At 43.1% G+C, this 27,870-nt stretch overlaps 1 protein-coding gene across 2 annotated transcripts; it reads left to right on the forward strand.

Moving 5' to 3' along the window:
• Window positions 1–2,263: 2,263 nt before the first annotated feature.
• CDIPT (CDP-diacylglycerol--inositol 3-phosphatidyltransferase) lies at window positions 2,264–27,016 on the forward strand. Of its 2 annotated transcripts, none has more exons than XM_069652017.1 (6): window positions 2,264–2,366; window positions 16,382–16,516; window positions 17,418–17,571; window positions 17,948–18,029; window positions 21,551–21,632; window positions 23,947–27,016. In XM_069652017.1, the coding sequence occupies exons 1-6, from the start codon at window positions 2,324–2,326 to the stop codon at window positions 24,096–24,098; spliced, it is 648 nt and encodes a 215-aa protein (XP_069508118.1). In that variant the 5' UTR covers window positions 2,264–2,323; the 3' UTR covers window positions 24,099–27,016. The 2 variants fall into 2 exon arrangements, with proteins under 2 accessions (XP_069508118.1, XP_069508117.1); XM_069652016.1 differs by having other exon boundaries at window positions 21,551–21,644; window positions 23,947–24,240.
• Window positions 27,017–27,870: the final 854 nt, after the last annotated feature.

The following is a 27,870-nucleotide window of genomic DNA, read 5'->3' on the forward strand; positions in this document are numbered from 1 at the left end:
CTGCACAGCAAACTGCATGCACTTCACCACACCGCAACAGACAAACAACACATATCTGGCACCAACAGCACATGGGCACTCCCACTGACCCGAAATCTGCACTGAAGCTCAGCGCACGGTGAAAACCGAACTGAAGCTGCCAACAGGACACCACACTCACTCTCCTACTCCCTCTACACCCTACTAACCACCTGCCCCTCATCTTACAGATCCGCCAGATCGCCTGGGCACCACTTCCGGTGGTGACGGTGCGTGGTACAAATATCTTTAACATAACATGCTAATGCATGTGACGCGCACTGATTGGACCCTCACATGACCAACTTGAGGCCTTCCTCTCCTCTGTTCAAACAATACCTGGCACTTCTTGCCCACTGCATTGCTGCTCTCTGCCCCAACTTTCAGTGCTATGCAGATGACACAACTCATTTTCAGGCTCCCTTCTGGCACTTCTTCTCCTTCTCTCATCTCTGACTGTCTGTCTGCTATCCAGAAGTTGTGTGCTGCCAATGATCTGTGCCTTTATGCCAGTAAGACCGAGATTCTCCTCATCGGCACACCTACTCCCTCCTTTCCTGTCGTTCTCTGGCCGGCCTGTCTTGACCCTCTTCCTGCTCCCACCTACATGGCTAAAAACCTTGGGGTCATCTTCGATACCCCACACTTTCCTTCTCTCCACACATCTCTCACATCTCTAAGAAGTCACACTACCAGCTGCACCTCCTCAGAGGTATTCTTCCTTTCCTCTCCTTCCCCCAGAAGCTCACTGTCTCCAGAGCACTGGTTCTCTCTCGGCTGGACTACTGCAACAGCCTCTTTCTAAATCTGCCTCTACTCTCCGCCCTCTCCAACTCATCCAAAACTGCAAGACTTGTCCTTGGCCTCAAGTCCAGGGATTGTATCTCTCCAGGACTGAAATCCCTGCACTGGCTCCCACTGGCAGTGAGGATTAAGTTCAAAACACTGTCCACAAGGCCTTCTGGGGTCTGAATACCTTCAACTCTCTCTTCCTAAATATCTTCCTTCTCGAGCTCTTTGCTGATCCGCCTCCAACTCCCTCCGGGTCAGTCGCTCCTCCAAGCAACGAGTTGTGGTAGATCTCGTTCTTCTCCTGGGGCCTCTCTCTGGAACAGCCTCCCTGCCTCTCTGAAGCTCGAGGAGACCATTTCCAGTTCCAGACGCACCTCAAGACCTTTCTCTTTGCTTCTGCTTTCTCTCCTCTGCTCCCCCGCTGATCTCCTGGCTGAAACTGCACTGGTTACCTGGCTACCCTATGATCTTGGGCCCAGTTCCCACCCCGCCAGTTGCTCACCTGCACTGCCTCCCTGGCAATCCTTGAACTCTGGGACTGTTTCTGTATCCCTACAGCCCCCTACCAGCACTTGACACCTGATGTCTGCACTTACCTTGCACTGCCACAAGCTGGCCGCACTTATTTATTGTCTTTATTTATTTTACTGTTATCCTATGTACTGCACTGCCCCCTCCCCTTTGACCCCCGCACTTTTCCCTTCCCCTGCACTTGCGCAATCTCAATGTCACCTGGTAAGATCGTTGTCTCTGTCTGCCCTCCTTTCCCCCCTCCCTTGCCTCATCTCGTCTTGAAACACGCGTTATAAATGCCATCTCATATAATAATAAAGGTGCCGAGCGCAACCCGCACTAATAAAGGTGCCAAGCAGGCTTCCGCTCGGCAGTTGAAGCACAACACCAGTGTCAGCCTGTTCACTGCCGCTCCGTGCGGCTCCCAAGCAACGGGCAATTGCACTGCCCTGCATAACTGGGCAACCTCACCATGTGGGGGCCCAGAGACCCTGGCCCCCTAACACACGTAACTGCTGCAAACAAAGCTGCATTCTGTTTGGCTGTGTTGGCATCAGGGTGCAACTGCTTAAACCCCTATAAGGGTCCATCAAAATGTCATACAAAAAATACTGGGGCCTAAATTACATCACTTTGCCTAAATCACCGATTCAGATCGCTTTTGCAAAGCTAGATCTAAAAATCAATTCAGAACCACTTTTAAAATCGACAGCCTTTCTTCTTGCACACAAAACGCATGCGAAGTGGGCAGGAACATGGCTCCTGCACTAAAGTAGGCAAACACCGAGGTAGGACGTTCGCCGAGACCCCTTCATCCCGCTCGTACAAAATTTAGGAGACAACCATCCAAGATTACTGTACGCTGCCTCCATGGAGCATGACACGACATGCTGTACGACGTACGTTGCACGCGACGTAAAGTGCAAGTGACATTCGATGACGCGTTACTAGGGCCTTTCCTCTAACGAGTTTTAGTCTTGTTTCCGTAGCTGCCACCATCATGGAGGAGGAGAACATCTTCCTGTTTGTGCCAAACCTAATAGGTGAGAACCCCGGTGCATACCGATAGGGGGCCGCCGTGTTTACAGTAATATCATCAGCCTATGAGAAATGCCACGCCCTCCTCCCCACCCCCAGCCCATCAGTATTTCCCCCCTTTGGGCTAATCCGTAATGCCTCAGCTGATATCGTCATATAGAGCAGGACTTTCCACTAGCAACAGACGCAGATCTCAGCCTTCCCCCGCCCCCAAAATTCAACCTGCGTACCCTTTAACTACAAAAACAGTCCTTACGAAAGTCATGATTGTGTTAAAGACACGGAGGCGAAGTATTATCCCACCCTCGCAAAGTTGTGAGGTATCACTTTATTGCATGAGCAATATTGCATGCATTAACAGCTGATCATTTGCAGTTCACAAAAATGAGTAACCGTGTACTGCATATTCAAGAAGACCATACACTCTTAATCCTTTGAGCATCAACCATTTTCTTCAGCAGTTATTGCCACCAGTGATTTCTATTGCTAATATTGTCTACCTGTAATTGTTAGTTTATGAACTCCCACCGTGATATAAACGCATTCTACTTCTCTCCAATGTCAATACCCTGCTTTGTAGCCTCTCTAAGGACCTCTGTTGTTGGCATCCTTCAGGAAAGGTCTTTTAGTGGACAAGGGCAGAGCCCATACAGTTTACAAAAGGTGTTCCTAGCTTGGGCTCCATCCCAGTGAGTTGTGGCTTAATAGAGAAATGGCCCATTCTCCCTCACTTGTCTGCTAATGCCTGCAATAAGACGTGCCAAGTGGGTTACTTAAAGGAAACAAAGACAATGAGGGGAAAATTCCTGCAGCCTGTATAGTCCTGCTGAGACATCTCTTTAACATTTTAGCAAGCTCTTTATCAGCGCTTCCCTCACAGGAACAAATAAAAGTAACCCGTAATTAGAAAATCACAGACAATTTAAAAAAACACCCTTTTCGGGGATGCAGGTGCTGCAAGTGCCGCCATAGCCGCTTCAATGTTGACTGCACCAGCCCTTCCGAGCCTCAGAGAAGCAGCAACTCTGGGCCTGCTGCGAAAACCCAGAGACTCCAAGCTCTTCCCCGGAGACCCGGAGAAGAGCGTGCAAACCCTGAGTCTCTGGAATAAACCCGGAGGTTAGGCAGGTATGGGTGAAAAGGCTGCCTGTGGGGGTCGGCACCTTTGATTAAGAAACAAAAGGAGAGGCGGGCGCAGCCAAATGTTTTTCATGCTTCAGCCTTTTCTGCATGGCTCACAGTTTCTGCCCTTGAGAGCAATTTCTATCCCCTCCTGCCCATATTTATTCCACACCCCTTGTTAACGCCTCTGCTTGAGATTCCCCATCCCACTTAAAGCACTGCTTCTCAATCATAATGAAGGTACCAACATTTCTAGGCTTCCCTCTATCTCATATGCAAGTAAATCGGCTCAAAGCCATCGTTAGGCTAACCGAACTGGCAAAATCGTGTAAATGAGAATCCAAAATCGGCCATAGATTTTTTTCAGTGTGTGGTGTGTGTGTCCCCTCCATGGTGGCTAGCATTCCATTGAGGTCAGTTTGCCTCACATTTTCGCTCTTCTACCCTTTAGAGTCCAGCAACATCCCTATCACTTTGTCTTAGAAATGAACCAGGTCCGACTCCCACAATTATTATTTACTTTTTGTGTCAACAAGATGCTCTGTTCACCATTCTTTTGTTTCATCTCGTTCGCATTGCTTTTGATTTTTTAGCATCCAGGCTTCCCAGCGTGGATTGATGCAATCTGCTTATGGACCTTTTAGGAAAGGGTCAGTATCGCACATTACAATAGTCAAAGCGGACAGTGATCAGGGTTCTAGTCGGCTGTCACCAGTAGCTAGATGAAAGCACTGTTGATTGGTGGAGACAGAGTATATATAGAAATTGTCCCCTTTTATTTCGTAGCTGTTGGCCACTAGTCATTTTCTAATCTGCACTGGTGCATTAAAACATTTAAACAGTGACTAAAAATACTTCTAATTAAAAATATTAAACACTGGTCACAAAGGAACCTGCCCCCTGCTTCCACCCACACAGCCCTGCAGACATATTCAGAGCAGCGGTACCGGCAGAGCAGTGGCAACAGAAAGGGGCCCCGATAGTTATTTATTCATTTGTAGAGGTACACAAAACCCAGAGGCATCAAGGCTCTGGTTACATAGTTAATCAGAACGTAAGGCAGAAGTGCAAGCAGTCTTTTGGATGCGAGTCCTGTGAAGCGGACATCCTATGAGAACAGCGTCTTAAGGTTTTTTTCAGAATGTCCAATAGGAATGCTCCAATCTTATTTTTGGTAGGGCGTTCCAGTTCTTAGTGGCAATCACTGGGAAGCTTCCCCCCTGACATCATTAGTTTGAATCTGGTGGGATCAGACAGTGCCAGTTAATGGAGCGGGTGGGTCTTGGATTGTGCCTTTGTGATATTTTGCAAAAGGTACCTTGGAGCAGTGTTAAAGGTGCATTTGTGGGTAATGGCAAGAGTTATGAAAATGAAGTGCTCACAAATCGAGAGACAATGCACATTTTTCCTGGCAGCTGAGATATGCCCTCGTTTTGATATATTCAGAGCCACCCTGAGGGCATTGTTTTGAAAAACCTGCAATTTGCTAATGTTCTGAGCCGATGTACCAGCAAATATAGCGTTGCAGTAACCCAGTCTTGAGCCTATTAGTGCAGGAGCAATGGTGAGGCGGTTGTCAGTAGAAAGAAAGGGCATGCAGCCATTAATTAGCTTAAAAATGTGTACGCCGTAAACGATGCAATGGCATTTACCTGTCCTGTTATTAACAGAGTAGAGTCAAGAAAGATGCCAAAGGTCTTGACCTCATGTGACCCTGAGATGGTGATGAAAGCAGTGACTTAGAATCAATAGACTAGTTTCCAGTAAGGGGAAGGAGAAGTTGAGTATCGTCAGCATAGTTAGTATAAGATATGCCTAGGTCATCAAGGAGGTTGAAAAGAGGCTTGGTGAAAATATCTGAGACGCAAAAGATGGGGGCAGAGAGGCTGCGGCTGTCTGAGAATACCCTCATGGATCTGTTGGATAGAAAGGAAGAGACCCAAGCGGTTGCACTGGCAGAGAAGTTGGCTGCTGTGGTGTGATTTTGACGCAGGATTTGGTGGTCCTGAGGTCGAAGGCCGCAGACAAGTCCAGAAGGCGGATGGGGGCAACATTGCCCAAGTCTTTGACGTCATCCAAAGATTTTTGAGGTCTAGCAGTGCAGTTTCCGTGCCATGGCCAGGTCGAAAGCCTGACTGGCACAGACCTAGGAGGTTGTTAGATTCGAGGTGCGATTGGATATGGAGGTACACCTCATGATCCAATATTTTGAGGAGTTACGGGACAGTGGTAATGGGGCAGTAGTTAGAAGGGATAGCTGGGTCTAAGGTAAGGTTTTTAGAAAGGGGAGAACCAGAACCAACGGGTTCTTTAAATTGGTTGGCACAAAGTAGGAGAACAAAATGTTGATAAGGGAGCAGATGAAGGGGTAAGCTCATCAGCGCAGTCCTTCCTTGATGGACAGATGTCTCCTTGGCATCTGGAGGGTTTGAGCTCTTTAATGATCAGAGTGACCTCTGTTATGGAGACTGGTTTGAAGTTGAATATGTTTTGTGTGAGGGCTGTGTAACAGAGCAGGGGAAGCTGTGGTGACTGCTTAAGGTGGGCTTCTTAATCAAATTCTCTTCAGCTGCAAATCAATTTCAATATTATTACTGCCTGATCTGAGAAGGTACTAGCTGCTAATAAGTAAGGATTACAAAAACATATGTTTTAGTGTTAAATATATTTGTACTCGGCAATAAACACACGTATTGGAGATGGGAATTTCTTTTTTACTCCCTAAAAATAATTGTATTGCCAGCCTTCGAAAAAATAGGGATTCAATCGCTCCCACTTCAAAATCTTCTCGGTGGTGGTAGATAATCCATTACTAGATGAGCTCGGAAGATTCCTGGGTTGATAATGAAAATATTTCAATATTACATTTTGCACAATCCCTCTTGAAAAGGGTTAATTAACAATGCATGTTAATTGTTGGGCTATATGTAATACAAGACACATTTACAAGCAATTATGTTTATACTATAGGTAATGTTAATGTTAATAAAATACACTATGAAAGTAAAGCCTTACCTTTTTTGTTTTTATACGTATATAAGACATTATTTTTTTGCATTTTAGTTTATTAAAAAACTATTTAGCAACAATATGTCATTAAAATCCATCAATCCATAATAAATTATGTATCTTGATTTATTCAGAAGCAGTGTACTATGGCTAATCCTCACCCAGGAGTTGGGTTTTATGTGATATAGCTGGCGGCAAATATGCTGGCTGAGGCATTGTTTTTTTTTTTATTTTGGTTGTTAGTAGCCACCAAAGCACCACCTAAAAGCCAAAATAATTGCATTGGGGTACAGCTAGGAGGGAGATAAGGTGAGGGAAAAAAGCTTGTGGGTGCTTGGTTATTTACCCACCCATTGACTGCCCATAGCCTACTACTGTTACATATGTCAGTTCCCATCCACTACCTGCGTCTTCACGCTCAAACCACATCCTTCTGGGATCTCCATGACCTAGCTGTATCCAGCAGTAACGTTAAACTTTGGCCTGCCAGTGTTATTTCTAAGCAGTACTAGTACACTAACATGCCTTAAACAAGTATCCCCTTAGTCACTTAATTTGTATCTGTTCCTTGCACTGAAGTCAATTTAAAGCAAAGATTGGCAAAGCCAATAGTTATGGCTTGGTATAGATATTTGATCGGTATTTGCCAGGCACTGCTATCATATGCTCAGGTAATCACACCATTTTCCACATCTTGCCATCTTATGGTCAGGTATAAATGCCTATCCCATGCCTACATAAAAGCCCAAACCTTTGGCTTTGCCAATGCTTCTTCTTTTTTTTCCAGAGTACCCCCGCCCTTTACTACTTCCCATCAATATCTTATTCCCTGCCTATTATCCCTCTGTTTTTAGGGAGATGGAATGGAATGCACTTGAAGATATTTTTTATCGCTGACAAAGTTAAGTAGTACGTGTTATGTGAGAGTTAAAAATGATGCCCCCTTTCTTATTTTCTGCTTTCGGGCAGAGACTGTGAGGTCCACCTTATTAGTGTTTGTTAGATTTTTTGTCATTGATTAAAATTGCTCTTTAAATTAATTGGTTATATTTCCCCTCCATTTCGTTTTTCTTTTTTTTTGGGAGAATTTGTTTTGGACTTTTTATTTTATTTTTTACGGTGGGGCCCCCCCCCCCCCACTTCATCACTCAGCCCCTTCCTCTCCATTGACATCAGTTTTTTTCTTTCACTATTCTATGTCCCATCCCGACTTAGAGAGTGGAATTCTCAATAGAATTTACAGATATATCTGTACTGGTGGATTGAGGCTGAAATATTGCTACTGCTAGTCAATCAACCAAGCTAGTATAAATTGTTCTGTATGAATTGTCACATCCTATTCGCATCAATGTTGGGGTATTTACCAAGTAGGTCCTAAAGGTGGAATATTTGAGTGTTTAAATACACAAATGTTTGTTGTGTTTTTAGGTTATTCTATGTTTTTAGGTAATTGTAACATGTGGTATGATTAACGAGAGCTAAGGAAGTGAAGTTTGACAACAATTCTAGATGAATTGTCTTGAATTTTTTGAATTGTTTTAAGATGAATCTTGTGTACAGTTCAATTTGAACTAATCACAATAAAGATTATTGTTATTATAAAAAAAAGAATTTTCGAATTGGCGACTGTACACGGTTTGACAGACCTGGTGGACCTTTTTGTGGTAAGTTGGCTGTAGTTTGAGAAGAACAATTGGATCCATTTCAAGTGACTGCCTGAAATGCACTTCCATTCTCTCAACTCTTTCATAATGCTTTTTGCTACAACGTCATGGCGGAGTGCGTAGAGTATGTTGGTGGTGTAGGAAGTACTTGGAGGAGCAGCACTACAGTCTTTCTACCATCCTTTTTTCTTCTGAGCCGGAGTTTACTACAAAGACTTGCACCCGGACGCGGAGCGTCGTGGAGTGCGTAGAGTGTGTTGGTGGTGTTCTTGGTTAGAAGGCAGTGGGAGGCGTCGGTAAGGTAAGACTGTTGCCGATGTCCCCCTTCAACCACTTTTGGTTGAAAACCAACAACCCAACAAACCTTTCATTTTCACTTGACATTTGAAATTTGACTGTTTTAAATTTAGTTCCCTCCATCTTAGTACTTGTTCCCCCACTCCCGTTTAGCCTTTGTGCACGGAAACGAAAACGGCAATAATTAATACAACACCTGGAGCCTGTGGAGGTGTTCGTCAAATGTCTGTCCCGGATTGTTACCCACAGACTCGCCTATACCACAGACGTTGTAACTCTGCAATCGAGCAGAGATTAATGCGGGGGCAGCCGGTGGACTCAGTAACATGTGAAGCAACGAGCACCTGCCCGTACACTGCTAAACGATCCCAGCGCTCCTCATTTAGTAGCAGTGAATTGCAGCTGAATGCTATTAAAATAGCAACAACACAAAATTCCATCGCCACCGCCAGAACTGTGGATAAAAATAATTACCCCAAACCCCCCTACCTTAGCTCGGAGCAGAGGGGTTGGCTGGGCGCTCGGGGCTGGCCGTCGTCTCTTCCACTGCCGGGTCCCATGATGTGTGCGTGGGCTGGGCTGCGGTGGGCCCGTGTGCGGGTGCGGCTGGGCTGGAACTGCGAGGGGGAGAGCTTCCGTCTCCTGACGAGGCGGTTGCTGTAGAGGATGAGCGCGAGCGGGAGGGGGATGGTTCCCGAGGGGATTCGGCATGCTGCCATCTGGTAGCACCGCGGCTGTCAGCTAGTGCAGGCTGTACTGCAGGTGATGTATAGTTGCCTGCTACTGTGAGCGTTTCGCCAACTGGTATTGCAATCCTACATGCGCAAGGGTTGAAAAGTCTACGAAATCTCTTTGACGCTCCTGATCGAGTGAGTAGTCACAGGGTACTGCAAGGAGATAGCAGAAATTGCAAATCCGGGATCAAGTAACGGTGCTGCAAATGCTAATACTTCTATTGGAAAAGTAACGTCAGAAAATATTTGTACACTTGTTTTGCCTAAACAAATCGAATCCAGTCTATTGTGCAGCAAAGATGTATTGGACCCTAACAGTATAAAGTGGGACACCTTTAATAACCAAACTGGCGAAAACAAGAATTAAGGAAGTTCAACTGGAGTGAATGCTGCACCTGTTGACCTACCAAATGCTCAAATGCAGGCTGAACTTAAATCTTTTACACCTGAAGTTACAACATCTGAACATGGCATAAATGACCCTGACACCCAATTCTGTACTCTCAAGGAGGTTGTATCTAATGGTTTAATTGATGAAGTACTGTGTGTGGGAAATAAAAGGTCCTCTTTGGCTGTTGCTGACCAATTACTACTGGACTTGACAACACTCAATAAAAAATTACAATTAGGAAGAATAGGAATCTCCCATTTCTCTAGGGATAACATCAGTGAAGTCTTTCCACTGATGAATGGGGATAAAGCTCTGGAGAGAGTACTTAGTATCTCTCCCAAAGAAAGAGCGACCGGCATAACATCTGGAATAGCAAAGAGAAGGCGCACGGATGTGAGCCCACCTAATGATATACTCAGCTCACAGAAAAGAGTGTACGTACACTCCCATAACCATCAAATTGATCCAAAAGTGATGTCTACTTCCACGAACCAAAAATACCAACATGATGATGATGTCACTGATACATCTTCTGATGAGAACTCTTCAGACTCATCATTTGTGGAAAGGTCATTTCCAAAGGTTCGAAGGAGAATTGGCCAGAAGTCAATGAAACCTAACAATTATAACAATTGCTCAAATGTTTCTATGGAAAAGTTGTGTGCGGAGCTGGTACCAAAAATATCACTAGCAGTCACAATCGCGACAGCCCCATTTTCAAAAATGTACGAACAATTCAATGAGAGCTATAGGGATCAAAATACCTTGCTGGCAATGCTAAACACCAAAATGGCGAACATAGATCTGGAAATGCGTGAAATGAAGTATCAATCTCATAAAGATCTGCGCTCACTGGAAGGGTCTAATGCCCTAATGAGTGAACTCTTACAGAACTCAGCGGATGACAAACGACTTCTGGCTGACATTGCGCGAGAAGCTCTACTGATTTTGAAAAAATCTCAACAGGCATTTCACGAATGTGAAAAAGTTAGCACTTCAAAAGAAAGTAGAAAAAGTGCTGTAGATCCCAGTTTGGGGCAAACAGCGTCGGACAAAGCTTCAGCGGAAAAAACAGGTATTAGTGGGGTGATGTTGCCCGTTCCCACTATTACATCCTGTGAGCTACCTGGTCCTTCCCCATTGATCTCACCATCTCATACTGTTCCTACAGAAATGATGCCTGTGGCAGCCTTGAACCAGGTATGGTCACATGAACAGAATGCCACAATAACCAACTTAAATTCCTGTGAGACCAGGAAAAACCCCTTCGGACAAAGACCGGTAGCCGTAGATGGAGAACCTCACTCACAAATAAGTGAAGGCACCTCCCTCCCCAAAGAGGTTGAATCGACCGATACTGAGTTACCATCACAAAATAAGGATGAAGCCCTACACGCCAAAGAGCTGGCACATCTGAAGAGGCCCACTGCCAAAACCGTTGGAATTTACCGTATCTTTGGAACGAAAGCACAAAAAACGGCAGAGAATGTGACGAGCCCAGGAGTGAAATCAGGTAAATGCAAGAAAAAAACTAAAGACATGACTCGATAAAAAAAAAAATGATGGGGGGTGGCTCTAGAAAATTCTTGAGAAATTTAAAATCTCTAAATTTAACGGTTATGACGTCAGTACCGGCAAAATAAGCCAGCCCGGAAGGCCGTAAAGCTGCTGTAGAAGTACGCCAACCTCTGACCCAATGAACGTCACAGATTCCTCTGACGATTTAATGAATATATCAACAAATGAAATAAGTGATGAAGAGGGTGGTGGAAATGATGAAGAGGACGGCGTAAGTGAGGAAACGTTAGAAGGCAAAAAGGATGGGTCAAAAACATTCAAGCTACCAAATATTGCAATACCGTGTGCAAATGCAAGCCAAAAACAAGCTAGAAATCTGAAAAGGGACTGCTTGACAAGAATAGTTGAATTTAAAACCTTACCGATGCAAGAATCTAATGAGGCCATTCAGACTCATTCGAGGATACTGTACGATTTTTAACACTGGAGGAAAAAAGGATAAGCATGCATGAAAAGCCCCGGACTGTGGATATAAACGCACAAGAGGTTGAGAAAACATCGGACAAATGTCTGAGTAATGAGTATATTTCCTTTAAAATGATTCAACAACTATTGCTCAACCAATCTACTAAACCAAGGGACCGGAAAAAGGCAATGAAAGTTAATGAAGAAAAGGGTAACAAGGATTCTATAAACAGACCCAGATAAACAAACTGGAACAAAACACTAAAATAAGGGCTGCGTTGAATTACTACATTGAATTAAAAAGGAATCACAGCTCTAGTGATGGTTTAATTCTGAATAGAACTAACGTAATGGCATTGTTTCAACATGTTCCAGAGTTACGATCAGTATTATCAAGTGACATTAAAACAGTTGAATTTGTCAATGAAACCCAAACTGATAGAGTAATTCTACATATCCACTCGAATTACAAAAAAAAGGATCAAATTCTCGATGGTGAAATTCCATTAAAACGATTGGGATTCATCCTTTTTGAAGTGATGCCTGAGAATGATAACATGGTGTGTCCATCGTCTGAGGAAAGATCTCCTCAAACTCGTCATCAAATTGTAGAAAAAAGAGATCTGAATTCAATACCAGAGGGAAAAGAAAAAGTGTCTCCAATTGCCAAGACAACAAAGGCTACGCGACAATCGCTGGATTGTGGCACTGAAGTTCAGGAAATTATGGCTAACTTGAAGCAAATCAAGATAATGGTGCCTCTTGATGAGTCGGATAAAAACAAACAACCGGGCTCGCACAATGACATAGATGCCGTCGCCAATCCAGACAATTGGAGTTGGCTGGCTAGTGCTTTGAGCTTCAATAAGTCAAGTTAATGTCAAAAGAATACAGCAAAGAAGGATCTAGAAGTTGGGTCTTGGAACAATAGGGGCTTTGGACATTTATTAAAAGAACAACCCCTAGAAGTAAGGGAAGTAGACATATTGTGTTCACAAGAAACTTGGCTCTCATCCCTTCCAGTTGTCGATGGATACGAAATAGCAATGAACCCAGTGATTAGACTTTCAAAGGGAAGACCGATATCTGGCTTGATAACTCTGGTACACAGAAGATGTGGATTACGGATTACAGAGTCCTATAATATTTCACACTATATCCAGGTGTCAGTAATTGATCGAGCTGGAAAAGAGATTGATATGGAACAGAGGCTATATCTAATAAATATTTACTGGCAACAAAAAGCGACAGGGACTTGGACCTTTGCTGACATGCTATGCGAGGAAATCGATAACATAATGTCAGCAGTCGAATCACCGAATATTATAGTATGTGGTGATTGGAACCTGGACCTTGTAGCATTACTCGATTTGGGCATTGATTCGTAAAAACTCTTAAAATGTGTAAGAAAGGTAAAATTGGCAGCACATATCCAAGAAGAGTTGAATTGCAGAGAACTTCAGAGGCTGAATGGATTCATTGAAGGAGACATACCCCCAATTCAACGTGGAAAAGGAATGACCAAAGTTCAGTGTTGGACTACGTCTTTGTATCCAAAAGGATATTTGAGAATATAAGATCTCTAAAGGTCCATGAAATGTTAAATAGTGATCATGATTTGGTAACATTTGGGATCCAAAAGTACGAACTACATAAAGACCCAATCTCAAATGCTCATGAACTTGAAATAACTTCAGGACAAAATCGTTTGAGATTAAACATTCCCAACATAATTGAGTTGACAAATTGTGTGGCAAAGGAAGGTGATATGAATTATGTCCTGTTCTTAGAACAATACAGAGGAGTAAGGCTCTTGAACGGAAAATATAATTCTACACCCATCCACTGCTTTGAGCAAGAAATTATGCTAAAAAAAGGGAATTGCGACGGAAAATCTGCTCCTTGAGAGCCAATAAGAAGGAAGCCAATCGACTCGAGATACTCAAAATCAAGAGATCCTATAACAACTGGATAAAAAGTCATAGAAGTATAATGCTACAAAATGATGCCGAGCTAATGCAACAATGCTTAGCGAAGAAAACATTGAGAGACTTTTGGAAATTAATAAACAACATGGAAGTGCAACAAGAGGCGCTTTTAAGCAATATGGTAAGCGAAGCACAATGGATCCAGCATTTTCCGGAACTATTTAAAAGCAATGGCCACACAAAGGAAGTTAACTTTGATGAGGATTTGCCATGGAATATAATCATCGAAAAATCCGACATCTTGGACAACATCAAAAGGCTGAGCTCGACTCGTGCGAGTGGCCTGATGGTTTAACAAACCACATGTTAAGACAAAACCCAGACGAGTGGGCTGAGTTCTGTGAAATAGTCTTTAATATCATCATTAAGGAAAAGCAGATACCGATGTCATGGATGAGTGCTATAATTGTGCCGATTTTTAAAAAGGGAGTTCAAACTGACCCTAAAAACTACAGGCCAATTGCACTATTGGATGTTGTGGGAAAAATATTTGCAACTCAACTCCAGCAACAACTGACATCATGGATTAAATACTCAGGAGCTTTTGACACAAGACAATCTGGCTTCATCAAAGGTGTCGGCTGTAACCTGAATTTATTTATGATCAATTGCTTGAAAATGGAAGCAATACGAAAGAAGAAAACTATCTTTGCAGCATTTGTAGACCTGGTCCATGCTTTCGATGCTGTTGATCGTAATCTGCTATGGGAAAAACTGAAAAACAAAAATTGCCCTGAAGGATTTATCCGTGCAACAAGAAAACTTTACACGGGTACTAATATAAGAATTTGTCTTGATAGAAAGGGCTCACTCTCATGTGCAATAAAAACTGAACGAGGAGTGAAACAGGGATGCCTGTTGGCAGCGGTCCTCTTTAACTTCTTCATTGCAGATGTGGGAACGGCTTTTGATGATATAAGATCTTTCTCGTTAAAAATTAATAACAACAAAATTGACTGGATGCTTTATGCTGACGATATCGTGCTTATTGATTTAACAGAAATTGGCCTACAACGGAAATTAACCGCTCTACACTTGCCCATTAAAGAGAATGACATGGTGATTAACAGCAATAAAACTGTGATCATAGAACTAAAGAAATTACAGGGTCAAAAAAGCATTCGGAAAAAAAAATTCAATGGAAAATTGCCTCGGATACCTTAAAAAGAGCTGCTGAAGTAAGATACCTTGGTGCCACAATAAGCGCAAACATTAATGATGACCCGATGGCAAAAGCGATGAGGCTAAGAGCGAAGCAATTGACTTCACAAGGATTGCTCGTTAACAAAAAATGTGGTAAATTTAGCCTAAAGCCAGTCATCGATTTCTATAAACTTAAGGTGGTGCCAGCCCTAATACACGGTGCGGAGACTGCTTTGGGATGCTCTTTTAACGTCTGGGAAGTATGTGAACATCTCTTTTGGAAAAAAGTCCTACGCCTAGGAGATGGAGTGCCCAAAGCATGCATAAGGTATGAGCTCGGATTAACATCAATCGCAGCGAAAAATTACATGAAACTCTTTATCGCTTTATGGGAAAATAATGGATCCGAACTCAACTCCTCAATTTCAAATTCTCAAATTGAACCACGGAAGTGATGATAAATCGATTCTAAATCTCTGGATAAGAACCTGTAAGAAGGTGCTTGAAACACTTAACACACCTGAGGAAGCTCTTTGGCGCAACCCAAACAAGGTGAAATCGAAATTGTGGCAGTGGGATTGGTTAGAAACCTGTCATCAAAGGTCCTTACACAAATGCATGCAAATTGTGCCAATAGAAGCTAGAGCCTATAATAAACTTGCACGATACATTCTAAAATTCCCAGATAAGAACTACCGCAATGTCTTCTTAAGATTTAGGTTAAATCAATTTGAAACCAAGGAGATTTTAAGATTAAGGAACCAAACAGCAGAAAATGATCAACTTTGCAGCCTTTGTAAAAAGGAAAAAGAGACTCAAAAACATCTTGTAGCTTTTTGTCGGGCATTACGAGAAAAAAGATCCTTGACCTTTGGAATTGAAATTGGAAAACGATCTACATGGAGCTGTGATGATTGATGGTCAGCTCTATTTGAAGGAGTAAATAATGAACTAACCTATGCTCTGATCCATTTTTTAACCCATGTTAAAGACGCTCTAGAATCTTGAAAGTACTGAAAAGTTAATTTACGATGCAATAAACCAGGGTTGGGAATTTGTGTGCCCTGGGGATGAATGCATTGGAATTTGGAACTCTGAAGTTTTAAACCGGCATAAAAACGATTAGATTTGAGGAATCTATGAAGGACTGAGTTCCGTGGAATGCTGGAGTAGTTTACTGCTTAATTTGTAGATGATTATTAGTCTTGTTTTTCTTGTAATTGATCTTTTTTCTTGTGTTGGTTTAAATGTGATGTAGTTCCTTTCAAAGTTTGTAATAAACTGAAAAAAAACCCAAAAAAACAACGTCATATGCACTGGAAATATCAATGAGAATCAAAACAGCCATGTGACACCTAGCAAGCGATACAGAGATCGCCTGAGGTATTTGCTGCAGCTGCTTCCGGCCCTATTAAAGAATGACTTTGTTGTTCCACATATTTCCGAAGTTCTTTTTGTGTGTGCATTTTGCTCTCTCATTTTGGAGACAGCCATCTCGAGGTACTGGCCTTGTGACCTCCCAAAGGTTTTTCAGGGTCAGAGTAGCTTTAAGACTGCCCTGTAACTGGACAGGTATTGGGGGTCTGCTGTTGGTTCCAAAAGCAATTCGACAAAGAGCAGCCCCGCCAAAAGACTGCTCCGGTCTTGGCTATTGAACACAAATTCTTCTTTTTTCTTCTTTCTCCTCAGGTTACGCCCGCATTCTCTTTGCTTTCATCGCTTTCTACTTCATGCCCACGTGCCCCCTCACCGCCTCTTCCTTCTATCTGCTGAGTGGGCTCCTTGATGCTTTTGACGGACATGCCGCTCGTGCTCTCAACCAAGGTAAGCAAGGGCAAGGATCGCCCCATCTGCACCCCTTTTTGCATGACACGGCCCTACAACATTAAAATGTCTTTGTTTTGCTGCATAGAAACATACATTTTTAACATGTGGAATTGAGAATGTTGCTGCCCAAGAATGCCACATAAATAGAGAAATAAATTCTCTTCTGTATTTCTAGCAAAATGCATCTTTTCTAGATCATATAGTTAGCCGGACAATAGTGGAGCTCGGCGAATCACAAGTTCCATGTGCCCATTTTGACCTCTCTGCAATGCCTTACAGAGGATCAATTGTTAGATTATAATTATTAATTGCACTATCAGACAGAGCAGATATCAAATAGGTTAGTTCCGTTTTTGGTAATACTTTATTGCACAATTAGACAAACCCCACCTAAGGGAGTTGGAGCCATGCCCAAAGGGTTACTTTAACGCTTGGTGTAAAAAAATATGAAAGAATGTAATGAATCATGAATTGCCAGGTGCATTGCCTTGTTTGCTGGCACTGCAAATGTACTTTACAACCATGTTCCTCCTGTCGCCATACCTGTCTGGGGACATCTTCAATGTGAATATCCTTGGACTTCCCAGAGCGTTGCTGTGACTGCCCCCTCCAGGAGCTGCTCCATTCGAACCCACACTGACCCTTCTCCTGGATTCACACTCAACGAACATGGCATGGAAAGCCTTGCCCTGACTCCGGAAGAAAGTGCTACAGGCCTGTCCTGGAATAGGGCATCACTTATGTTTCCTCACGGAGACAAGTTGAGCATTTGACTGCGGACCAAGGGCTTGAATATGGGAGCAGTTTGCCTTTGGCACAGGCTGGCACCATAGTTGTGAAAGGGGAGGTGTTTATCTGACCACGCATCCCATTCACCAGCTTCAATTCCTTTCCACAGGTACGAAGTTTGGCGCCATGCTAGACATGCTAACAGACCGCTGTGCCACCATGTGCCTGCTCGTGAATCTTTCTCTGCTGTACCCTTCTTGCACCATCCTCTTCCAGCTCAGCATGACAATCGATGTGGCCAGCCACTGGCTACATCTGCACAGGTGAGATGAATGTCCGAGTGAGGGGACAGTTTGGGTTGGAGGACCAGAGTGGTAGAGTTTTATTGAACAGAACTGCAGGTGGAACTTGGGATAAGGGTGGAGCTTGAGTGGGAAATGGAGCATGTTGAGTATAAGAGGGAAAAATCGTTGGTGTGGAGGCGGGATCAGGTGAAAAGAACAGAGTAGGGAGAGCACCAGTTGTGTGCAACTTAAGTGAGTGGCAGGTTTGGAAGAAAAGGGTGTAAATTGAGTGGATGGGCCGTGCTTGGGTTTTTTTAAGGTCACATGAGGACCTCTTTGTGATCTCCTTTCAGTGATGGATCCTTAACAAACCAAAGCCCCATATTTCACATATCCAATTTTCTTTTTCTTTCAGCTCCACTTTAAAAGGCAGCGATAGTCACAAGACAATTGACCTTTCTGGAAACCCTGTGCTGCGACTCTACTATACCTCACGGGTAGGAACTTTGGTTTCTCACTTTGAAACTTTCTGTCTCACTTTGAAACTTTCTGTCAATGATGTCGCTGTATCTGTACCATTTTTCTAATGCAGTTTCTCACAAATGTAAGGATCCTGCTTTGTGGCTCAAAAAACTCTGTTCTGATCAAGATTCCTGTCTAGCACACATTTAGTCTATACATTCTGCTTTCTCTCTGACTCGTAGCCTAATTGCTCAGGCTTTTTTTCTCCCTTTGGCATGTTTTAATTCTCGGACATGTTTATTTTCTGACGTTCTGGGTCATCAGTTCACTGATGCTGTTTTGTTCGTTGGAGCACTTTCTCCGGGGCAGGGTTTGTTTGCAGAGTTTCTCTTCCAGTTTTCTCCCTATTGCCGATTTCCATTATGCAGTTTCTCTGTTTGGCAGAGATTCTCTTTCTGGCATTGCTTGTCTTTCTCGCATATGGATCAACTCTTTGATGAAGTTCCTGTCTCTCAAATTTCTCTTTCTCCTTCTTTCCCGGAGAGATTTTCTTTTGTAACATAGTTGCCGTCATTTTTCTTTGTAGTCAGATTTATCTCGTGGTTCTATGTCCTTGCGCCATCCCCTTCCAGCTTAGTATGACCATCGGTGTGTTCATCCATTTTTCAATGCAGCGACTGTTAATGGTGGACATTCACTACTATATTTGGTTGCCCTCATGCTCCCCTATCCTACCCGATACCCTTCTCCAATGTTTTGTTTGCATCCTTTGTTCAATATGTTGTTTAGGCTTACCTTGTTGCCAGGACCATTCAGAGTTGGTTGAACGAAGGAGGGGGAGATGCATGTTTGGTTAGACTGGGATGTGTACATGTGATGTGGTGTGGGTGTGTTCGGATTAGTGTTTATCTGGATCTTGTGATTGTGAAAGTGAAATGATCATCTAGGGAGTCATTAGGGCCTGTGAGAGGCCAGCCCACTGTGAAATGACTCAGTATTTCTAATCTCGCCAGAATAGTTTCGTTTGGTGGCTAAAAGCTGTGGCTATGCTATTGATATGGTTTGCTTTCTTGACATGCATACAGTGGCCTGGTAGTAAATGAGATGTCCCATTTAGTCCAATATGTATTGGTTGCAGTGCTTGCGCCATTTCCTTTTTGAGCCACTAATTCAGGGATTGTATTTTGTTCAGATGATTGCTGAATAATCATCCTTTTAGGTACTTGTAACAATAGCAAATAGTCCAGTTGGTGTTCCCCTTCCTGCTTCTAGTTCACCATCACAAAGTGGCTAGTTCTAATCTTCTTCTGAATGTTGGTGTACTGAGGTACAACAGAAGACTCAAGTCTCCTTGAATGAATAAGCACAGTGAACCTGGGGCCAGGGGCTGTGCCAAGACTGCCTGTAGCGAGAGCAGTTGTTTGGAGGAAATGGCCTGCAGGATCAGAAGCCTTATGTTGGTAAGACCTTTGGCAGAAAGAGACAATAGGGTAAAAAGCAGGGTCACGCTTGCTGCAGTTTCCTATGCTTATTTATATCCAGACACCTTGTAAGGTTGGGAATATTGCACTATGCTGTCAACAGTAATGTAATGTAACTGGGTCTTGCATAGCACATCTTCTGCTATTTTAAAGGAAGGATTCTTGGCACTAGGTACAGTAAATGATAGAGAGGGTTGAAGTTAGTGTGGTATGAGGAAACAAAAGAAGCGACACATGAGGCAATGATGAAAACCGTATTTGTGCGAGTGGTTGGAGCATTCCTTCAAGCTTCCACCAGGTTACTTGTATAGTCGTCTGCAAGTAATCTAATAATAATCACAACAATACTTTAATGCATTGGTGTTTTTTTTCATTCAAAGTAGCGAGTCAACACAGGTTTGGCACTATAGCTCTTCCTCACTACTTCAATTTTTAATCTTGTATTCCATCACATCTATTAATGCTCAGATAATTTGTAAAACACATAAAGCCTGTGTTGGCTCGCTAATTTGAATTTAGAAAAGCTGCACTGCATTAAGGGATTGTTGTGGTTATTATATGATATCTTAAGTCATTTATAACGTGCCTATACACAAGTGTTTCTAAGCGTGGAGACAAGGACGGGGAGACAGAAGGAGGACAAAACAACAATCTTACTAGACCTTGTGTCATTCAGATTGTGAAAGTGCGGGGAAGAGGGAGGGGAGAAGTGCCAGGGGTGTGGGGCGGAGAAGTCCTGATAGCTCATAAGTGCAGAGAGACAAGGGACTGAAGGGTTCCAGATACACAGATACAGACCCTTAAGTGCTGGGGGAGCCAGAGGCAGTGCAAGGGCAACTGGACATGTAGGAGCCTGGGCCCAAGTTCAGTGGGTGGCCAGTTGACCAGTGTGCAGAGCAGTCAGGGACATCAGCAGGGGAGAGGAAGAGAGAAAGCGGAAGCGAAAAGGAAGGTCTTGAGTTCCTTCCGAAACCGGTGGTGGTTCTGCTCAAGTTTGAGGCGGGCACGGAGGCTGTTCCAGAGGGAGGCCCCAGCCGAGGAAAGAGATCTGATCCTCATTATCAGATTACTTGGCATTGACTATGTAGATATCGTTCTGGAGGCACAAAAGAATACTTCAAACCAAGTGATTGAGCATCCCTCCTGTAGTCACCAAAAGGGATTTCAGTTATAGCTTTAGATTGAAGGTAATAAAACCTTATCGGCTCTGTCTTCAGAAGTATCCACACATGGTAAAAGCTATTTTAATGGTTGTGCAAAAATCAGTAATTCATGTATTTGAGTTATAGGTACAGTTTTAATTGATTGGCATTATTATTCTGGGGCTCCCAATATGGATTCAGGGTTCTAGATTGTTTCATCAAAGAGAATTATTTTTGGTAATTAACTTCGATTCGGTGTTCCCCATACCCTCCCTACCCTTACCAACCCACACTTGTTCACCTTTACCCACAATTATACATATATAATTTACTTCCCCCTCAAAGTAAATGCATCGAAGTGAATTTACTTCTATGAAACAACCGTACACCGAATTTAGACCTTTAAAGTAGATGTGGAGGAGCCTTGTGGTCAATCAACAAAAATACCAGATTAACACTACTGGTGTTTTTTCAGGCCTAGTTTCAGTTTGTGTTTTTTGTCTCTGTTTCATGTGGTTTCTCTGTCGCACATTGATTCTCTCACTAACTGATGAGGGGGGGTGGTGGTGGTGCTCTCTGGCTGATAAAGTTTATTTTCTCTCTTTCTGATGTGCTATCCCACTATGGATCCCATTATTATAATGGCAGACAAGGTTTCTCTATGTCGCTGACATGGCTGCACTCTTGATAACCTGGTTTCTCCCTCTGATGCCTTTTCTCTCGAGCTGGCAGTTAGTTTCTCTCTGGCATAGTTTCTCACTCTGATGCTGTATTTCTCCCTTTGACATGATTGCTCTTCGGCAAGTCTTCTCACTTTCTGACACAGTTTTCTCCCCCCAGGCATATTTTCATCATCTTGTGCAATTCCTTCAAGTGACACTGTTTTACCTTCACCCTGTGCTCAAGCTTATCGCTCTCTTTTGTCTTCATCAGCCCGTCCTGTTTGCCATGTGCGCTGGAAACGAGCTCTTCTACTGCATGCTGTATCTGCTGCACTTCTCCGAAGGTCCAGAAGGTATGGTGGCAGGCTAAATAGGGAGGGTGCAAGGTACGTGCATATCAGTGGGAGGCAGGGTAGGGTGTTAACCTAAGAGGAAGTATGTGGGCATTGCTCCTATAAATAGGGTAGGTGCTTAATAATAATACATTTGAAAAGAAACAGATCAGTAAGAAATAAATAGATCAAAGGAGGCCATCTTGGGTAATCGGAGTAGTGACACCTCATGTTGGAGATGCGGGCACATTACAGAATCTTGGTGAAAAGCAGTAGATTCCACTTGTGTGAGCATTAGTTTCAAACCTGTTTTTGGATGGAGGGTGCTTTGTTAGGTCAGCATTCCATACCCCTTAAGACAAAACGTTAAGCAATCTGGTATATGAAAAGCACAGGTTGTGCTGCGCTACTCAGGCTCATGGTTCAATGAGGAATACAATGGTAAAAGTATTTTATCGTTGAACTCTAGACTACGTGTACACAAAATATTATGATGGTCAAACTATACAATGATTAAAAAATCTCGGCATATTTGGGGGATTTGGCATTGAAAAAGCACACAGCAGGTTTCAGTGTGCTCTTCTTAAAGAAGATGGTCACATCCTGCAGTCACAACAATCTTCATGAAGTGGAGGAGGGAGTTCCCTAGGGTGAGGGATTTGGGATGGACGTTAATAACACTCTTTGTACAAAGGTGTGGGGCTCCTCTGCGGAGTGGCTGGCATCCCTTGTTGTATCTGGCCCCTCTTTCAGATAACTCTTCCCCTCAGAAAGCTGCAGAGAAACTGTAAAGGAAAGATCCTCCAAAACAGGAAGAGAAGGGTGGTTAGCGGAGGGTACATTCTGGGGCCTCCCTTATGGGTTACTCTGAGAAGAAAGGCTTTCTTGGCGATATTAGTGCCAGGCAGAGGCTCCTCCTTTACCTGTGGGTTACTTAGCAGAAGGATCCTGTGATCTAGATCCTCCTAACCTATCACCACTGGACCTTACTGCTGCCTACCTCAATAAGCCCCCATAACATCTGAATATGTCCTGTTCCATATTTGTTCCCAGTCTATGTATTTGATTCCCTCTCCCCCTGCACCGTCTCCGCCCTAAGGCCACGTGCCACCTATTCAATGCTTGTAACGTATTATTATCTAGCCTATGGTTTGTCATAAGGGCTTGATTACGAGCCTAGCAGTATTTACTCTGGAAAAGACAGCAAGCTGTAATACGCTTAAGTCCCATGTGGTAACTTGAAGGAATCATATGTACCCTTCAGTTAGTCCCCATTTTGATGTCCCATAGCACACCATCTTACCGCATGTGGTAATTATCTTGAAACCAAAGCTTGCGTAAAAGATCAATTTCACTACTGAAACTCGTACTTTCCCGGAGCAGTAAAACATCCGGTATTCTGAAATAATGGATGTTTTATCACTACCGCCAAAGTTGTAATCAGGCCCTTTAAAGTGTTTCTGTTCAAAAAATTACATATAGTGACTGACACACATACCATTCACGCAAATTGGAACTTCACCCGCAACAACCTATGGCACAAGTTTTGTTCATCCTCTATTCTGCTACCATGCTTGGAGCATCTCAACTGAAGAAAACAAGGAAATCTGAATGTCTCCATGCAGAGAGGTGCCCCAGACATCATGGAGATCTTGGCTCTTTCCCCTTAACATTTTTAGAAACTGAAGGGATGTTCTGATGCATTATCACACAGGTTAAAGAATTATACAGTGGGCATGTGGGAAAACAGTCCTACCTCAGGGGGCAGGCTCTCTCGCTTGTAAATTAAGTTTGTAATGTCCCACTGTTCGGGATGGGAAACTGGAAGGGGCAAGGGAGATATGCTTATCTTGTCACTTGCTCCTGTTAATTTCTTTAAATGCACTTTCATTTTCTCTACATAACCCCCTCTTCTCACACCTCCCTTTCCCCGCCATTCTATATATCCCCCTTCTCACTATCCCCAATTCTTCTCTCATTTCTTCCTCCATCCCCCACTCTGTTTGCCGTTACTGTCCCCTGTTTTGCTCCCTGCCATCCGTCTGCATTCACTCATCTCACTTTCACCACACCATCTATCGCTCTCTGCAAATCCCCTCCCTCCATTATCACTCCCTCTGTTTTCTTCCTTGCTTCTCTCTTCCCCTGTCTCCCACCTCCCCACAACTACCTCTTTGCTCTCTCTTTCTCGGTACTTCTTTCTCTTTGCCCTACTCCACCTGCCTCTTTCCTCCAATTCTCTCCCATCCCCATCACTCCTGCTCCTTCACTGCTCAATTTCTGCCTCTTCTCCCCTGCTTTCCTTCTCCTCTCTCACCACTATTTCCCTTTACAGTTGGATTGGGGACCCTGGGTTTCTTCCGTTTGCTGCTCTGGGTCTGTGCCCCGATTGCCCTGCTGAAGACCCTCATCAGCATTCTACACCTGGTCACAGCGTCTCGCAACATGGCGGCCCTAGATCAGGCGGAACGTGCCAAGAAGAAGTAACCTCATGGACTGGACCAAAATGATTCCTGGACCAGGCAGAGATCGCTAACAAGTAGTCACCACCCTGATTGATTCTACATGGCAGCCAGGGATCATGCAAAGTGTACCAAGGTGGAGTGCTAAACGAGACCTGACAGCAGTATTTATAGGGACCTATTGCAAGGGGCCTGATGTTTTTCAAAACTGGCCCAGGCTGTGGGGAGTTCATCACCTCTTTTCCTTGTATGCGTTTACACAGTTTTAGATTAGGCAGTGTTTTCTGAAGATTGACAATCCGTTGCATATTAGCAGGGATGGTGTCTGTGATTTTCCTCTCTCAATCCTATGGTTCACCAAGTGTGCTAAAGTTTTTCTCCAAAGGGACCAGGAATCTAATTCCCTGATTTCCCTTTCACTATATTAGTCATACAGTGGGAGTTCATGTTCATTCCAGTGTCCTGGGAGTTCAACACAGGATGTTCTGCCTGTTTCCCATGGTACACAAAGTTTGAGGTCATTTCCATTCCAAAGGACTCATAGATTACAGTCCGTATTCTCCAGTCTTAGGTGACAGGGTTAACTCATTTGTATTCCTATGGATCAAACGTGCAGGTCATGATTTCCTTATCACTGTATTAGAGACACATGGTGTAGACCTTCCCTAGTCGAGGGGGGGATCATGGATTCAGTCCATAGTTACCTGTCTTTAGCCTTATCACATGCCATGGAGTTGTCTATTCCTGGTGAATACAGTTCCGAATTTAATGTAAAATGATGTCCATTCCATATGCATAGTTTCAGGATATACTTGTCCCTGCATTATGGACACACGACTTGAGCTAATATCTTTCCCAGGTGAAAGGAATGTATCCCAGGGTTTTCATAATACTGTCCCAGATCACCCATTGAACAATGTCTATTCAAGAGGGACCAGCAATATTACGATATTACTATTTTAAGGACATGTTTTGTAAGGAGTCCATCCCTGTTCAGGATTTCCATATTTCTAGTTTGGGGACACTGCACAGTGAGGCCCCCCTGAAGGAACCGGAACCTAGACAAAGATTTTTCAGCCACTCTCCCAGGTGTGAGAATGCTGTTATGGTTCCATCTTCAAAGTTACGAATCGAGTCAGGATTTCATGGTCACTATTTTGCATGAGATTGTCAGTCGAGGTGTATTCCGGCGGGACTGGATGAAAGACCTCATTGTGTCATGCCAAATAGTGCAAGCTCCAATACAGAGGCGTTGGTATCCAGTGTCTTAGTTGCAAGTTGTACCTGGTGTCCTCATACACATGGCACTATACCAAACCAGTTCCAATATTGGCTCATGCTACTCCCAGTGTTTCCTGTGTATTGGGGCACAGGTTTCCCCTCCCTGTCTATCTGGAATGGAGTCGCCTTTGCTTGGAAGATTTCACTGGTTTGAAGAAGCAGTTTTGCACTGTCTATATATGCTCAGGATATAGGTTGTCATAGCTATGGATTTGGAAGCTAAACCTATTTTCCTCCTCTTGGGGATGCCCCCTCCCTCTTTCATGACTCAGGTCTCAGTCCGCCCAATATTTGATTTGAAATTTGCTCAAGCTGCATTAATGCCCTACAGACAAATGTAGAGATTAACTCCAATCTGTGAATAATGCCTTGTGCCAAGAGAGGAGCTTGGGCAGCGTGACTTGTGCCTAACTATTTTAAGAACCTGGATTACAGGGACATTGTGAGTTTTATTCCCCTGTGAAAAAGGAAACTGCTCACACTGGCATGGCAAGACCATGACCTTGAGGATTAAAATGATGCATAGAAAATATTTGTATGCTGTAATTACGTTCTTGATCTTCTACGTTATGAAAAATTAAGGTCTGGAAGAATTTAAAAAGAGCAGGCAACATATTGGTAAAGATAAATACATTGACTTTTTGGTGCATATAACTATCATTTTGGGTCATTATCAAGACTTATGGAAAATAATAAATTCATTGAAAACTATATTGTATGCATAAATCAGGTAATTTGTTTTTGCTGATAGTGATCTGTATTATGTTTTTCTTCAGAGTGATTTCACCTGCTAACATGTTGCCGCTTTCCAATACGTTAAAAACAAATATTCTTGTATATCTGTTAGCTGTTTTGGAGGAATACAGCTTAATTTCTCCAGTGACAAGTCTTCAAAGGTATTCTTTTTTTTGTCTGTGGTCCTTTGGTCCATCCTTATTGGTGCATGCAGAGACCCTTCTTAACACTGCAGCAAGCCATGCTTAGAGCATAAGAACTGCAGGGCACAATTTCGGCAGGGCCACTTAAACAAGTGGGGCGATGTCATTAGACGGTTTGATCTGAGGTGATTGCAACCTTGTGAGCGCCATGATTACAGTCAGGCCTCTTGTTTGACATGAGCAGTGACCTTTTTAGTGGATCTAGGCCCAGTTCACATAGCCACCTGACAATTGATGTTGGCCCCTCCCTAGGCATGCTTCTAGAATTCACTGCTACACCCTGCATAGGCTGGTGCAGGTCTCTTCACCTTGTGCAGCCCCCTCTTCGTCAGACTCCCCAAAACATACGTCAATTTTAACTGTGATTTTATGTTTGGACAAGTGACAAATTTATTTAGGATTTGACCATCGCATCCTACCAGCTTTCTTTTTCAAGGAGCCACATATAATTTTGCTGAAAGAATGCCGAGCACAAGCCGGTTAAGTAGGATTAATGTTGGAATGGTGCCAGTGATTTTTAGCAGTTATTGCTATTAGTAGGTTATTTATTGATTCATGTCTGCTCGTTTTTGCACTTTTTGTGGGTGTCCCTCTCTGTTATTAAATGCACAAAGTTTTAATATATGTATATGATTGCTGCTGCCAGAAACGCACTAGGGATGGTCTACTTAGGTTTCTCAGTGGCATGGGAATAGGACTTGTAAATAAATTATGTGATGCTGTCTGTGTAGTGTGTGTGTTTCTTTTATCCTTTTATCCCTTAGAGTGAAACATTGTGGTTGGCAAACCAGGGCACCAGGACTATGTAAAAATCCTGCAACATACAATTCATAAATGGAGAGATTTTCAAGAGGCATTAGAAGTAGATCACCAACGTAGGTCCAGCATTACAATCAGAATGTCTTTAATTTGCCACTTACATTTGAAAAATAAGTGAAACTTTATTTTCTGAACCAAAAGCAGGCTAACCTACTTATCCCTTGATGCCTTTTCATCCTCTCTGAATGATATTTCTGTGATCGTCCTGCTGAAACAACCATCCTGACTACATTTCTTGAACAAGAGGATTTGTGGAGTATCCACAAATGGCAAAATGGATACCCAACAATTCCCATCCTCTAATCTTCTGCCTCTTCATTTTCCTTTGCAGCTTACGTTCTGAATACCCCAGGAGGGGAACAATATGACAATTTTCAGTCCAGCCAGGAGCCTAAAACCACTATGCTGGTGATCTGTTGTAGTATAAAAATCTTGTAATGTAACCTAACATTATGGATAGTTCTTTGCTTTTTTATTTTTATATTTGATGTTTATGCAAACTTCCATGTACAAATATTTATATCAAATAGAACCATACAAATCTTACAAACTATTTTGTAAGTTAAGAACAATAATAAGGTATCCCTATAACACATTTTCCTTTACCTTGAACCAGAAGGCTATCCTGCTAATAATCTAAATATTTCAAATAAGCCCATGATTGTCTTATAACAAGTTCACTAATTAGCGACAGTTAAGAATATGGCCATTGTGCAAATATTTCCTTAACATTGTTTCAGAAAGCTAATTCTATCACAG

This window comes from Ambystoma mexicanum, chromosome 3p (genome assembly GCF_040938575.1).
Source record: "Ambystoma mexicanum isolate Mex_15411 chromosome 3p, UKY_AmexF1_1, whole genome shotgun sequence".
NCBI lineage: Eukaryota > Metazoa > Chordata > Amphibia > Caudata > Ambystomatidae > Ambystoma > Ambystoma mexicanum.

Excerpts from the sequence above, each read along its gene's own strand:
- CDIPT (XM_069652016.1), top strand. The coding sequence starts at position 2,324 with ATGGAGGAGGAGAACATCTTCCTGTTTGTGCCAAACCTAATAG. Across the intron at positions 2,367-16,381 it reads GTTTGTGCCAAACCTAATAG|GTTACGCCCGCATTCTCTTT; the intron begins GTGAGAACCCCG and ends CTTTCTCCTCAG. Across the intron at positions 16,517-17,417 it reads CGCTCGTGCTCTCAACCAAG|GTACGAAGTTTGGCGCCATG; the intron begins GTAAGCAAGGGC and ends TCCTTTCCACAG.